Below are 12,717 nucleotides of genomic sequence, written 5' to 3' on the forward strand. Positions count from 1 at the left end.
ATTAGAGTCACTGGAGGTATTTAAATCTTGAAACCTCACCTCTTTAAATTGGCCTTCACCCCACAGTTCTGGCCATTTGCCCTGGCTGTGGTTTATTTAATGATTTCCATTCATGGCACATAGGGATCTTTGGATGAAATGTGTCTTGCAAATTCAAATCATGATTATAATTGCAGTGAAAGGGTATCAGGACAATGGCAGATTGCCTTACCAGCCTTAATAGGTGCTCGCTAACAATATGTAGTCGTCTAATCTGAGGCTACACGGGGCATATTTTGTCTTTGTGTTCATGTGGAGTTTTTTTTTAGCATGTAAATATATGCGCATAAATTAGATCTCAATTTGAATAAAACAGTCGTAAAATTATGCAGAATTTCTCCGATTTTGCTGAATATTGTAAAATTAAATAATTCCATTGCTCCCGTGCCACCCATTTACATTACACCTTGACATTTTTTAAATCTGATTTTGCTAAATTGTTCTTATAAATATATAGCGTTCATTTTAGGCGTTCTCTTAAAAATGTCAACCTGAGCATTTTCTGAGTCATATGTCAGCTGTTGTGCATAGAATATGATACTCGGTGTAAATATTACCGAATTATATTAACGTTCTGAAGGCATTTCACCTGCTCGAGTGATCAGGTCCGTGTGCTTCTGAATACACAAATCTGTCTTCTTACCTGCCTTTCCATAACCACTCTTTAATCTAACAAAGCCTTAACCTCATAGACTGGCGGGGCAAGTGGCATTTGGCGAGTGCCTATCAAGGCCACAGCAGCACACGTATGACCGGGCGTGGTGTCTCCCAGGTGCTGAAGTTAATGTTACACACTGTGATATGCATTCATTTAAGGCTGATTCGACTTAGGTCAGGACGAAGCCAGGTACAGAAGCGTCAGTGCCGATGGTGAAGAGTTGTTTGCGTCATGGACAGGAATCAAACCCGTGTCTCCGGGACAGGGATTTCTTCCCGCCACAGGAACGTGGAATTTCCAGTAGCTGGTTTTGGACCACGAGGGGAGATGAGCGCTGCCTCACACTTTCTTGTGTGTAGGTGCCTTGACTTTTAAAAAGATGTTTAATAAGATGGTAAATAATCATCTGGATGTTATAAACGTAGCTGGATAGCGCTGTGATTAGAGCTTTCAATTTGTGCTTGATAGGTTGTAAGTTCAAGTTGTAGTCTGGGGACAATTAATCCCCATCATTCTATCATCATCATCATCCCTCTGGGTAAAATAAAACAAATTCCACTTTGCGGGAAATTAACAGTTGTCAATCTATGGAGAGACCGGCTTCCTCCGCTGACTCGGTTACAAGTGAAGTTGGCTGCTGCCCTAACACTCACTTGAACATCAATCCTTTAACTTTGAATACACCTTCCCGTGACTAAGACCAAATGACACAGATTGTGCGCGATGGTGTCAGATGTGAAAAGCTGAGCAGTGTTGAGCCTGGATGTGTGCGAACACCACGCATAACAGGTGCTATAGGCTGCTACGGGGCTACCGTGCGGACAGCGTAGCAAAATCCAATGTTGTACTGTACTTTCTATGCTCCCGCATTCACGCACCCACAGTGACCAGCGTTGTGAAGTATGGTCAAATAACTCCTACGGCCCATGTGGTGTGTGTGTGTGTGGAGGCTCGCATCCAACGGTGGATTGAGCGAGGGGCTGTAAATTGTAACGCGTTACGTATTGTTCCCTGCGTTCGTGTGCGATGTGGGTTCTCACTTTTTTTTCCAGGACACCATCACAGTTTATCACCGCACGAACACTTAAAACTATTTACTCAACTATTTTTATTTATTTCACCAAGTTACTTACATTAAATTACGAGTGGAACTCTCAGAAGCCACACGCCAATTAACTACACACCAATTAACTACACACCCATGTCCCCCTCCTCCCCCCCTCCCCTTGTATGTGCGTGTACGTATGTTTAACTTCTTTCGCACGGCACGCAGCGTACCGTGCTAATCGTAGGCGCCACGGAAGGACAACAAACTAAACATGAAAAGGAGTTCCAAAGAAATTAGTTTTCAATCCAGGTTTAAAAGTGCATAGCTCCCAGTGGCTTACCAATATCGAAAAGAAGAGCGTTCCAGACGGCCACGGAAGCGCGCTCGCGCGATGCGGTGTGACACTCTTTGTTCGATGGCCATACAATTGTTTTTGTAATGCCACGCTTCTGATCCTTGCCCCCCTACGAGAGGAGTAGAGCAGAGAGCCCAGTCACCTTTTTGCCGGTCCCTATCCCCCAAGGCACCTGGCTCCTCGGGTTTGTTGCTCGCGAGGTGCCTCGTGTTCCCTGTGCCCGGCGTGCGCCGTCTGTATTGCACCGGAAGGACACTGCTGCAACTCTAAGCTGGACCCAAAAGAGTGAGCGATGTTGGAGTACAGACAAAGAGGTTGCACGCAAAAGAAGACCTGATGATGTGAGCAGTGATGAGACGGAAACTGACACTATTTGGGCACGCATGTGGGATGGACAACAGGACAATTAGAAAAAAAAACGTGCATTGTTGTTCAGAAAAATGGAAGGAATTGTAAAGAGAGGGAGACCTAACAGGGAATGTCTCGACGACGACTACGACGTAAGAGACTGGTGCCAGAAGGTTTGCGGCCACTACTTGAACATGTTGGCACAAGACCGAGGAAAGTGGAAACGAGTGACGAAACGCGCAGTGGGCACTTACTGCAGGACATGTCTGCCGACGGGTCGCGATGACGGACGGACGGACAACAAAGGCAACGCACGCGCGGGTTTTGATGGAAAGCGACGGCGCTCACCGTCATTGGGCGATGTGTGCAGTCGTCGGCAGACTCCCTCCTTGCCCCCGTACGCCTCCTGCACCATGGCGATCGCTTCTGGCCCCCGTAGTTCCATGAGGGCCCTGAGTTCATCCACGGAGAGGCCAAAGTCGCCATCCTGGCTGCCTCCGGACGGCCCCACGCCCTTTGGCCCATGTCCGACGTTGGCCGTGCTGTTGGCCATTTCTCCCATGCTTGGGCGGCTGGCCTTAGCGGAGGCTTGCGGTGAGAGCGGCCAGTTCTACGGCAGCGTCAGCTTTTAATTAGAATTGTTTTGCCAACGATTGCATACGTCCTGGATTTTAACGCCAGTTGAACTGAACAGACGGCAAACGCAATATTTGTTTGCCTGCTTCGTTCGATCGAACAACAGCCGCCGTTTTGAAACTTTACTCGTTTCTAATTTCTTGGCTTTGCTTTGTTTTTCTTTCTTATTTTCTTATGGACACTGGAATCAATTCTTTCTGAAATTCTTATTGCCCAAGATGGAAATTCAATTTATTATCAGTTAGCAGTCTTATTGTCGTCGTTGTTGAGACTTGTGCAGCACTCGTTCAAAAAAACGTCCGTTGTCCATGCAACACCGAAATAAAATACTCATAGCAAACAAAAACTTGATTTTTATGACTTGGCGAATGCGCAGCTGTGTATTTCTTGATTTGAGCGGTGCAGTGGCTTCTGCCTCGATGGCTGTGGAAGTGGCCCCTTTCCGTCGTGTTAGGAGATTGTGGCTGTCCCTTGGCTCTCTGTGACTCGAATAATTCAGCTGCCCATGACCGCGCAGATTTGCCCGCACTCCTTCCGTCTCTCTCTTCTCCTCTGCGCCTGAAACGGCAGACGGGTGGATTCGTCAGCAGAAGCCAAAGCCTGAGCACAGGGCCCAAATGCCCACAATGCCAAGTGGCCAACAACAGACGGCACTTAAAGTTGTGTATGTTCTTTAGGTTTTTTGAGCCAGCTGTCACAGGATTGGGCAAAACTTTTCCCACTTTTCACCCAGGCAACTAAAGAACAGCACAGACTAAGTGTCTAACTCACAAGAAACATGTTTAAGAATCACAGTTAAGAGACAAGCAACATATATACTTTGAAAAATAATTTAAATATATTAAAATAAGAGCTTTAAATCTCATCAATGTTTCCTCATACTATCCGTTACACTGTTTATTTACAAGTAGGTGAGAACTCTATAGATCCAGAATAAAAGTGTAATTGGGAAAGGGTGAACCAGAGGCATTCGTCTGTCAGTATGGGCCACATATCTACGTGCACATATAGATGTGTATAATGTATTAAACCAGGAGAACAGTGGCGAGTGATATCTGAACCAGTTATTTCCCCCCCACTTAAAAAAATATATCTGCGCTGACTAGCCTGGTGAAGTATGGTGTCACCATCACCATGAGGATCAATTCATTCAACAGAGGATTAACAAAGGACTGTGCAACATTGTATAATCATCATTATTATTATTATTTGTGATATCGCTGTAAATGTATGCGTGCACGACATTTGCCAAACATCAACGTTCGGGACCCTCTTGAATGTCTTGAAACTCATGGCTTTCCTTCATAAAAATACAATAATAATTATTATTATATATACACATGCACATGCCCTCACATACACACACATATAAAAAGACAAAGACCCCCCATATACCCTTTAACAGATTATTGGAACAAGTTATATTTGCGAGAACCCATTGAGGCCAGCACGGCACACGAGGTGGTCGTGTGGTACCTAGCACACCCGACCGCCTTTGTCTCCCCAGTGGCGATGTCTACACACCGCACCAGGTACCCAGTTCAAGCTGAGTCAACGTTATTGTCGGAACGAGCCCGTGACTCGTTACGACAATAACCGCTGATGTTAGCCACGACTAGGAATCGAACTCAGCTTTTGCAGGTTCATAGCACTCGCCACTATGCTACCACTCGACCCTCACATTTAAAACACACACACATTGCAATTATTATTAAATTGTATAATATAAACCCCACGTCATCCATCATCTCCGCCAATCGCCCACGCTCGTGCCACGCTTCCAGGGGGCTGGCACGTAGCCAGCCCTGTGCTCCTGGGCACCCCCCCCCCCCCATCACTGCCCCCCCACACACACACTGCTGGCTGCTGGGTATTTTACGCGCGCACGCCCACACACAGCAGCAGCACAATGTCAGACAACGGCGGCGATCGGTGGCGGTTAAAAGTAATGGCTTTGTGTAATGAGTTTTTCCAAATGCAAGTTCCATTCAGGTTATGGCTAAGGTCAAGAGGTCATCGCGGCTAAAATGTGTCGTAGCTCTTGGCTTTTTGCTTCCTTCCTTCCTTGCTGCCTCATGCCCCAACTGTAGCCACAGTTGACACCCGAACCCCCACAAGGTCTTGCTCTTGAGTCTATCACGTGCTCACTATTAACGTCGCCGCCTCCGCTGTCGAGCGAGAGGTCTTCTTACCCTTGGTCTCCGAAAAAAAAAACCCTGGGTTGGCACTCCACTGCCCGTGTCGGTGGCCTGCCCTCCACCACCCTGCGAAACGTGTTGCACTCGTCGTCACAACCAAACTGTGGAACGCCTTGCTACTTGGAATCAGCCAATCGGAGTCGGTAGATATACGGGGTTATTCAAAAAAATGTTAACACTTAGATGGGGCTATCGTTTTTAATGAAATAGAATTGATAATAATAACACTGCAACACGATAGCAAATCTAATGTTAATAGCTTCAAAAAGTCAAAGAGTCTCCACTTGTCCGCCATCGTTGTCAACACGTGGTTTGGAATCTTCTCCAGGTGGTTTCCAGAGCCCGAGGGCACATTTTTGTGGTATTGTTGCAAATTCTCCGAAGTGTTTACATTTTTTTGAAGCACCCTGTCTTCATGTGTGCTTTGAAAACCCATCTCTTTAAATTGTCCCTCCATCTTAATTTTGGTCGGTTACCCTGGTTCTGTTATTGTTTCCTGGTTTCCATGCCTTGTGATCCTATGATGGAATGTGCATTATCCATTTTAATTATTATTAATCTGTTCACCTCATCAGATCTACAATAGCTCATTTCCGGCAAGTTGCTCGAGAGAAATGTCCTTCAATTAAATACCTTCAATTATATACCTTCAATGAAATACCTTCAATGAAATACCTTCAATTAAATACCTTCAATTATATACCTTCAATGAAATACCTTCAATTAAATACCTTCAACGAAATACCTTCAATTAAATACCTTCAATTAAATACCTTCAATTAAATACCTTCAATTAAATACCTTCAATTAAATACCTTCAATGAAATACCTTCAATGAAATACGTTCAATTATATACCTTCAATTATATACCTTCAATGAAATACCTTCAATGAAATACCTTCAATGAAATACGTTCAATTATATACCTTCAATGAAATACCTTCAATGAAATACCTTCAATGAAATACGTTCAATTATGTACCTTCAATTATATACCTTCAATGAAATACCTTCAATGAAATACCTTCAATTAAATACCTTCAATGAAATACCTTCAATGAAATACGTTCAATTATATACCTTCAATTATATACCTTCAATGAAATACCTTCAATGAAATACCTTCAATGAAATACCTTCCATTAAATACCTTCCATTAAATACCTTCAATTAAATACCTTCAATTAAATACCTTCGATTAAATACCTTCAATTAAATACCTTCAATTAAATACCTTCAATTAAATACCTTCAATTAAATACCTACCCTCAAAGACTTTCAGTTAAAGAATAACGTACGACTGCTGTCCCTTACAAATTAAGGCACGTGATTTACAATTATTTCCTTCCGTATTAATATTTTTCAACTTGCTTACCCTGTTTTGCCATAACATTCCGAGTTCCCTCCACATGCACCGGTATTCAAACAAGAAGCGAACATTCGAAACCGACGGTCATGCTATAATTTAACTATATTTTGGTGTGTAATCACATTAACAATTTTTACTTCATAACACACATAGTTTCAGTTCACTCCCAGAGAGAGAACGATTTAGAGGTGCGGGAAACCACACACAGACAAAATCTGAATATGTATTTTTACTGGAGGAATCTGATGAGCTATAACGCTCTTTCACAGCTGTCCAGTAGAAGCGGGTCAGAACGTTACAACAACACAATAGAAAAACACGATAGGAGTGCAAAGCATAGGAAAGGTCAGCAAATCACAAACACACACAAATAAAACGAAATAATTTTATTTTACCAGATAAAGCCCACCGAGATATTAGCTTATTGTTCAGAATCGTCCTGACCACAAATTACAGTTCAACAAAGTGGCTTATCACGTGGGAATTCATCGCAGCCAAATACTCTAAATAATCTAAACTGGGGAAGTCCAGCCGGAATGCAGAGCAACAACTGTTGTCCTATATTGCCATGTTTGGCCAACTACCAATAAGGTTAACAAGTACCAGTTTAATACTTTTTATTGACGTGAACGAAAGTGAAAAGTCAGAGTGTGACTCCGCTCATAAATTTTCCAATCCATTGCCAGTGCTATGCGAACGGTGGAATTCCACGTTCCCATGGCATGAACCAGTCCCTCCAAAGGGTTGACCACTGTCAGTGGTGGAAATTCCTCGTTTCTATAGCAGGGGGGAAATTCCTCTAGAGGACATCGAGTGGTAACTTCTGCAATGGGGTACTCGGTTTATCAACCATGGAGAGATGATGGTACGAGTTGACCCCAATGACGATTTTGAACTCGAGATCTACCGATTCCTGATCGAGATTAAATTGTTATTTTATATATATTTGTTTTACAAATTATTTAATTACTTGCACAAAAACACAATTAAAGGCAGAGAATGCCTGGTGTCAGCAGCATGGATCAACTTGATGACAGCAGCAGCCAATGTGAAAAGATCACGACAACAACAGCCCACAACCTTGGCACGTGCGGCTGCTATTTCCATTGCTGAATCAACCTAATGTGTATTGATTTCGAGAAAATAATCGTTAGGTAAAAAAGTCAGGGCGGAAGTGTCTCCCTGTTCGAAAGAGTGAGGAGCAGTGCTCATTTCTGTTCGTGGGCAGAGTGCAAGGGAAAAAGGAGCGGCCCTGCAGTGCCGTGCTCACGCCAATGCTGGCAGAAGGGTCTTCATTAGGAGGAGGGTACTTGGCCTACTCTTCCATGCTGGCCAGATCTCTTCGAAGAGGTGAGATTAACTTACACTTTACCCCACCACACGCGAACTGCCGATTGACTATGTTTAGTTTGTTGTCTTTCTCCCCCTCCCCCCCACCGCACCTCCGATTAGCACGGTTGGCTACGCACGATGGGAAATAAGTTCAACATCCATGCTGCGGTGATCTATACTGCCTCAGGGGTGAAGAAACTTGCCTCATTATTGAAGCTGCCGCGCTGGGAAATCGAACCTGGCGACCTCGGCATTGCAAAATCCCGTGGCCATTCATGGAATAACCTGGGGGAGGTGTACAGTTGAAAACGCCTCCTGATTTTGATTTAAAAGTGAGCATCCCACATATTTGTTCTACACCCCCTTCAAGCCACCAACACCCATGCTGGGTAACGTCCACAGGGAGCTCAACTGGGAATGTTCCGTGCTCTCCCTCCTCGTGTTCACTCGCGAGGAAGGATTCAGAATCGGAATATTAATTTATTCATACTGGAATATGAATTGATTCATACTGGAATATTAATTGATTCATACTGGAATATTAATTGATTCATACTGGAATATTAATTGATTCATACTGGAGGAATATTAATTGCTTCATACTGGAGGAATATTAATTGATTCATACTGGAGGAATATTAATTGATTCATACTGGAATATTAATTGATTCATACTGGAGGAATATTAATTGATTCATACTGGAGGAATATTAATTGATTCATACTGGAGGAATATTAATTGGTTCATAGTGGAGGAATGCGGAGAGCTGTTGAGCTCTTTTTCACAAACGCCCAGTGCCCGCTCCCCTCCAACCCCCACCCACCCTCCCCTACATACTTTTTAAACTCTTTTTTTTCACCAGGTAAGGCCCACTGAGCTACTTAGCTCATTTTCAGAAGCCAATTGGCCGCAAATCATAGCTCACTCAACGTGGCATACCATGCGGAAATTTATAGCAGCCAAATACGTGCAATTGACATGCGTAATTAATTAACCCTACTGGGTGTGTCGGGTGGTGGAGGGTTACGACGCATTCATACTCACGCAATTTAACCCAAAAGTATTTACTAAAAAATAATATTAGTCGCAAAAAGCCTAGGTGTTAAACTAACATGCTTAAAAACACTCATCAATCGGCCGCTAACACCTTCGTACGTAGAGAACCACAGAGCTTGGGCCATTGTTGGTGCCGGTTCATCGCGTGGCTGCCTCCCTGCTTGTCTGCGGTTCCTCCTCGCACCTCCGAGCTGTTCTCTCTCTCTCTCTCTGCCTCTACGACAGCGAGCGGACGCGGTGCGGCGAGGGCGTTTTACAACTTGACTTGGTTTATAATCTTAAAATAAAAAAATATATATACAGACGAATTATAAAGAGTGACAATCCGTCCCATCCCAATTCGGGACGAATGCGATGGGCAAATTTGCACTCACAAAAACCGCACCCCATGGAGAAACGCGTTTAATTGGTTAAAGGTTACGGGCAGGGAATATGTTCGGGTGGTGTGACGGTGATGGGAAAGGGTGGTTGGATCGTGGGGGTGAAGGGTCGAATAAACGTAATGGCTTACACTCTTCAGACCCATCTTGACGCAGGGATTAATTTTTTTCATTTTCACTCCTCTCCTCTCCTGGCTTTCCTTCCACCATGCCAATCAATCACTTTCTATGACCCGTTCTCATTTGCTATTTCTCTCTCTCTCTCTTTGTGTCATTGCTCACTCAGTGAACCACATAAACCTACGCTATCTCTAACATGCTCACGCTGGCTGGTGCAATGCATGGACTTCACTCGCGGCTGCTGTGATCAGGGCCGCAAAAACAGCAAAAAACAACGAAAGCGACATTTGAAATTTAGCACTTAGCTTTTAATAGCCAATATTACGATTCATAATCTAGTTTTGGGTTAGGCCAAGTCATTTACAAATCAAATTCGTGTCAAATTCGTGTCAATAGGGCCCTCAACCACCTGACACAGCCAAAACTAATACAATGTCACATGTATAAACATGCATCATGCCAAGAACATATAGTATGAATCGTGATTTTTTTGTCATTCTGCAACACCATTCCTGATCACGTGACGCCGTTCGAGTCAATGCAGCTTGGATTAATTAAAGCTTAAGAATGCACACGGATCTCTAAAAAGCCACGCAGATTTAATGGAGTGCTTGCGCTTTTGAGATTTGAAGGGAGAATTGTATCTTTGTAATATTAGTGTAGTGTGACCAACTGAGGGGTACAGGACCGCTACTGGGCAAAACTGCTCTAGAGGAGTTGTACACCCCTAGCTGCCACTGCTATTCATTGGCGTAACATAAAATAAAATGTTTCGCTCCGTATGACGCTGCAAAGTATTATCTGTATTTTGATTTAGAGTGCTGATCTTAAAGGTGCATTGAAAAATGTGATTCTCCGACTGATGCTTCTGTTGTTGTGGAGTAACTCATGCAGCCAGCTATGGCTCTAGGATTTGGTGTTACATGTTATTTATGTCGTTTATTGTAAAAATTCGGTCACAGTCCCTGTGATCACTGTTACGTTGCAATTATGGCTTTATTTTTTGGTGATTTCGAAAACGTTTTTTTGGTTTGGACATGTTTGTTTTGTTGTAGTACGGAGTTAGACTGATGGCCTTAATCTAAGTTTTCTTGTGGTTGTTGTTGTTTGACTTGCATCCCACTGTGATTTTTTGCACACAACGTTGGTGTACGGTGCTTTTTTCAGGAATATTTTGCTGTTTTTTTCATGGATTTTCTGTTTGCACAGTCACACATAGTCACTTCAAGATGTTTTTTCTTGTTCGTGTTTTTGTTTGTTGTGATTGCACCCGATTCAAGAGCCGAATGGCTCACAGGGCTATACCAAAATAAATAAACTGAAAACTGAAGGGAGATGCTATCGAAGCAATGTGAAGCAAAGACATTCATTGTACAAGTGGGAAGTGTTAAAATTCATAATGATCATCAGCTGGGATCTATCGCTGGTCTGATGAAGTCCTCCCCCAAGCCCTCTCCACCTCTCTCTCACCGTCGTATGATTCGACAATCCGTCCAGCTGCTCACGTAACTGTTGATTTAATCTCCCCAATCTCTCCGGCGGATGTTCTCTCGGGCATATTCTCTATCCATAATAACAATACATTATTTAGCCTTTTTTTATCTGGCCAGAGGCCCCTATGGTGATGGCACTCAAATCAAAATCGGCGGGTTACGACCCCGCATCGAAGTTGGGGGTCAACTCGTCCCATCAGCATCGCCGTGAGATGGATAATATCAGAAGCACTTAGTGTGTCTGTATATATATCTGCGGTTCTGTGTTTCCTCTCTCTCTTAAATTTAACTCTTCTATCCCTGATGATGATTGCTTGCGTTGCAATCGAAACGTCGTATGCTATTATGTAATTTTATTTCATTATTATTTCTTATTTCTACGTGACTTTACCGAAAAAAAACAAAGCGTAATTCCTGCAGTCACGAAAGCTCCGAATCAAGTTTGAACCACCTCTTCGGGGAGGTATCAAGTCTGTGTCTTTGCGTTGTCTCTGTTTGTGTCTCCGTGTATGTGTCTTGTCTCTCTCTCAAAGGTCACACTTAACTTAAGTTTGTGTCTCTGTGTTGTCTCTACCTGTGTTTCTGCCTTTGTGTCTACGCGTATGTGTCTTGTCTCTCTCCACAGTCCCTGTGGGCATGCTAATCTGATTTTTTGTCCACCTCCCCCCTCCCTCACCACGCTGCAGCGGCATGTGCTCGTGTACCTCTACCTGCTCAGCCCAGTCCCTGTTAATTTGTATCCCTTTATCTCTGTTTCCGCCCCCCCCCCCCTCCCTCTATTTAAGGCTTCGACACAGAAGCATTGTCTCACTGTGTCCCGTGTGTGTCTCTCTCTGTGTGTCTCTGTGCTAACTCTCTCTGCTTGGGTGTCTATATATGTGTCTGCGATCTGTGCTCTATCACTCTTAACCTATAATTTAGCAATCTTTGAAATAACGTAATCATGCAGCCAATGCGTTATTTGTGTTTTGACCGACCCTCTGTGCTGCATTATATTGTTTCCAAATTTTACTAACTCTTGTTCGATTTGATGTGCTTCTCCATCTCTCTTTGTCTCCCCTACATGCTAAGGCCTCGGCACGGAGACCCTATCTCTCTGTGCTCCATGCGTTGTGTCTCTTTGTGTCTCTGTGTTAACTCCCTCTGCTTAGGTGTCTGTATATATATCTGCGGTTCTGTGTTTCCTCTCTCTCTTAAATTTAGCTCTTCTATGCCTGATGATGATCGCTTGCGTTGCAATCGAAACGTCGTATTCTATTATGTAATTTTATTATTATATTTTTTATTTCTACGTGACTTAGCTTAAAAAACCAAAGCGCACTTAGTGTGATGCCCGGAGTGGTGGTCGCAAGGAAAAACTCGTCTCTGCCATGGGAATGTGGAAATTCCACGATTGGATCAGGATTGTAAATGGAATTGGTGGCTGCCCAATGCTTGTTTGAGCAGAGAGAGAGCCTTTGAAATTAAACCTTTCATAGAGAGACATCCATGTACGGGATGTTGAACTTCTTTCGCACCGTATGAAACCAACCCGTGCTAATCGTAGGTGTCCAATGCAAACACACACACACACACCTTACGAACAAATATAAAATGTATATATAGCCAACGGTGTGTGAGTGAGTGAGCAGTGTTTATTCGAATTTTGTCCATTAGAGGCTTTTTACAACTTCAAACATTTGT

General features: G+C 43.5%; 1 protein-coding gene across 7 annotated transcripts in view; it reads right to left on the reverse strand.

Annotated features, from left to right (window-relative positions):
• LOC116951307 (plasma membrane calcium-transporting ATPase 2-like) overlaps positions 1-12,717 on the reverse strand; it is a 200,269-nt gene that overhangs the window by 125,886 nt on the left and 61,666 nt on the right. For all 7 annotated transcript variants that reach the window (XR_004404165.2, XM_032969843.2, XM_076073532.1 and 4 more), the window contains one exon: positions 2,797-3,642. Coding sequence is in view for 6 of the 7 variants with exons in the window: in XM_032969843.2 (XP_032825734.2) it covers positions 2,797-3,010 (214 nt within the window). In the remaining variant the exon portion in view is untranslated. The remainder of the gene's footprint in view (positions 1-2,796; positions 3,643-12,717) is intronic.

Source organism: Petromyzon marinus, chromosome 42 (genome assembly GCF_048934315.1).
Source record: "Petromyzon marinus isolate PM22_M1 ecotype Great Lakes invasive population chromosome 42, UKy_Petmar_22M1.pri1.0, whole genome shotgun sequence".
NCBI classification, from domain to species: domain Eukaryota; kingdom Metazoa; phylum Chordata; class Hyperoartia; order Petromyzontiformes; family Petromyzontidae; genus Petromyzon; species Petromyzon marinus.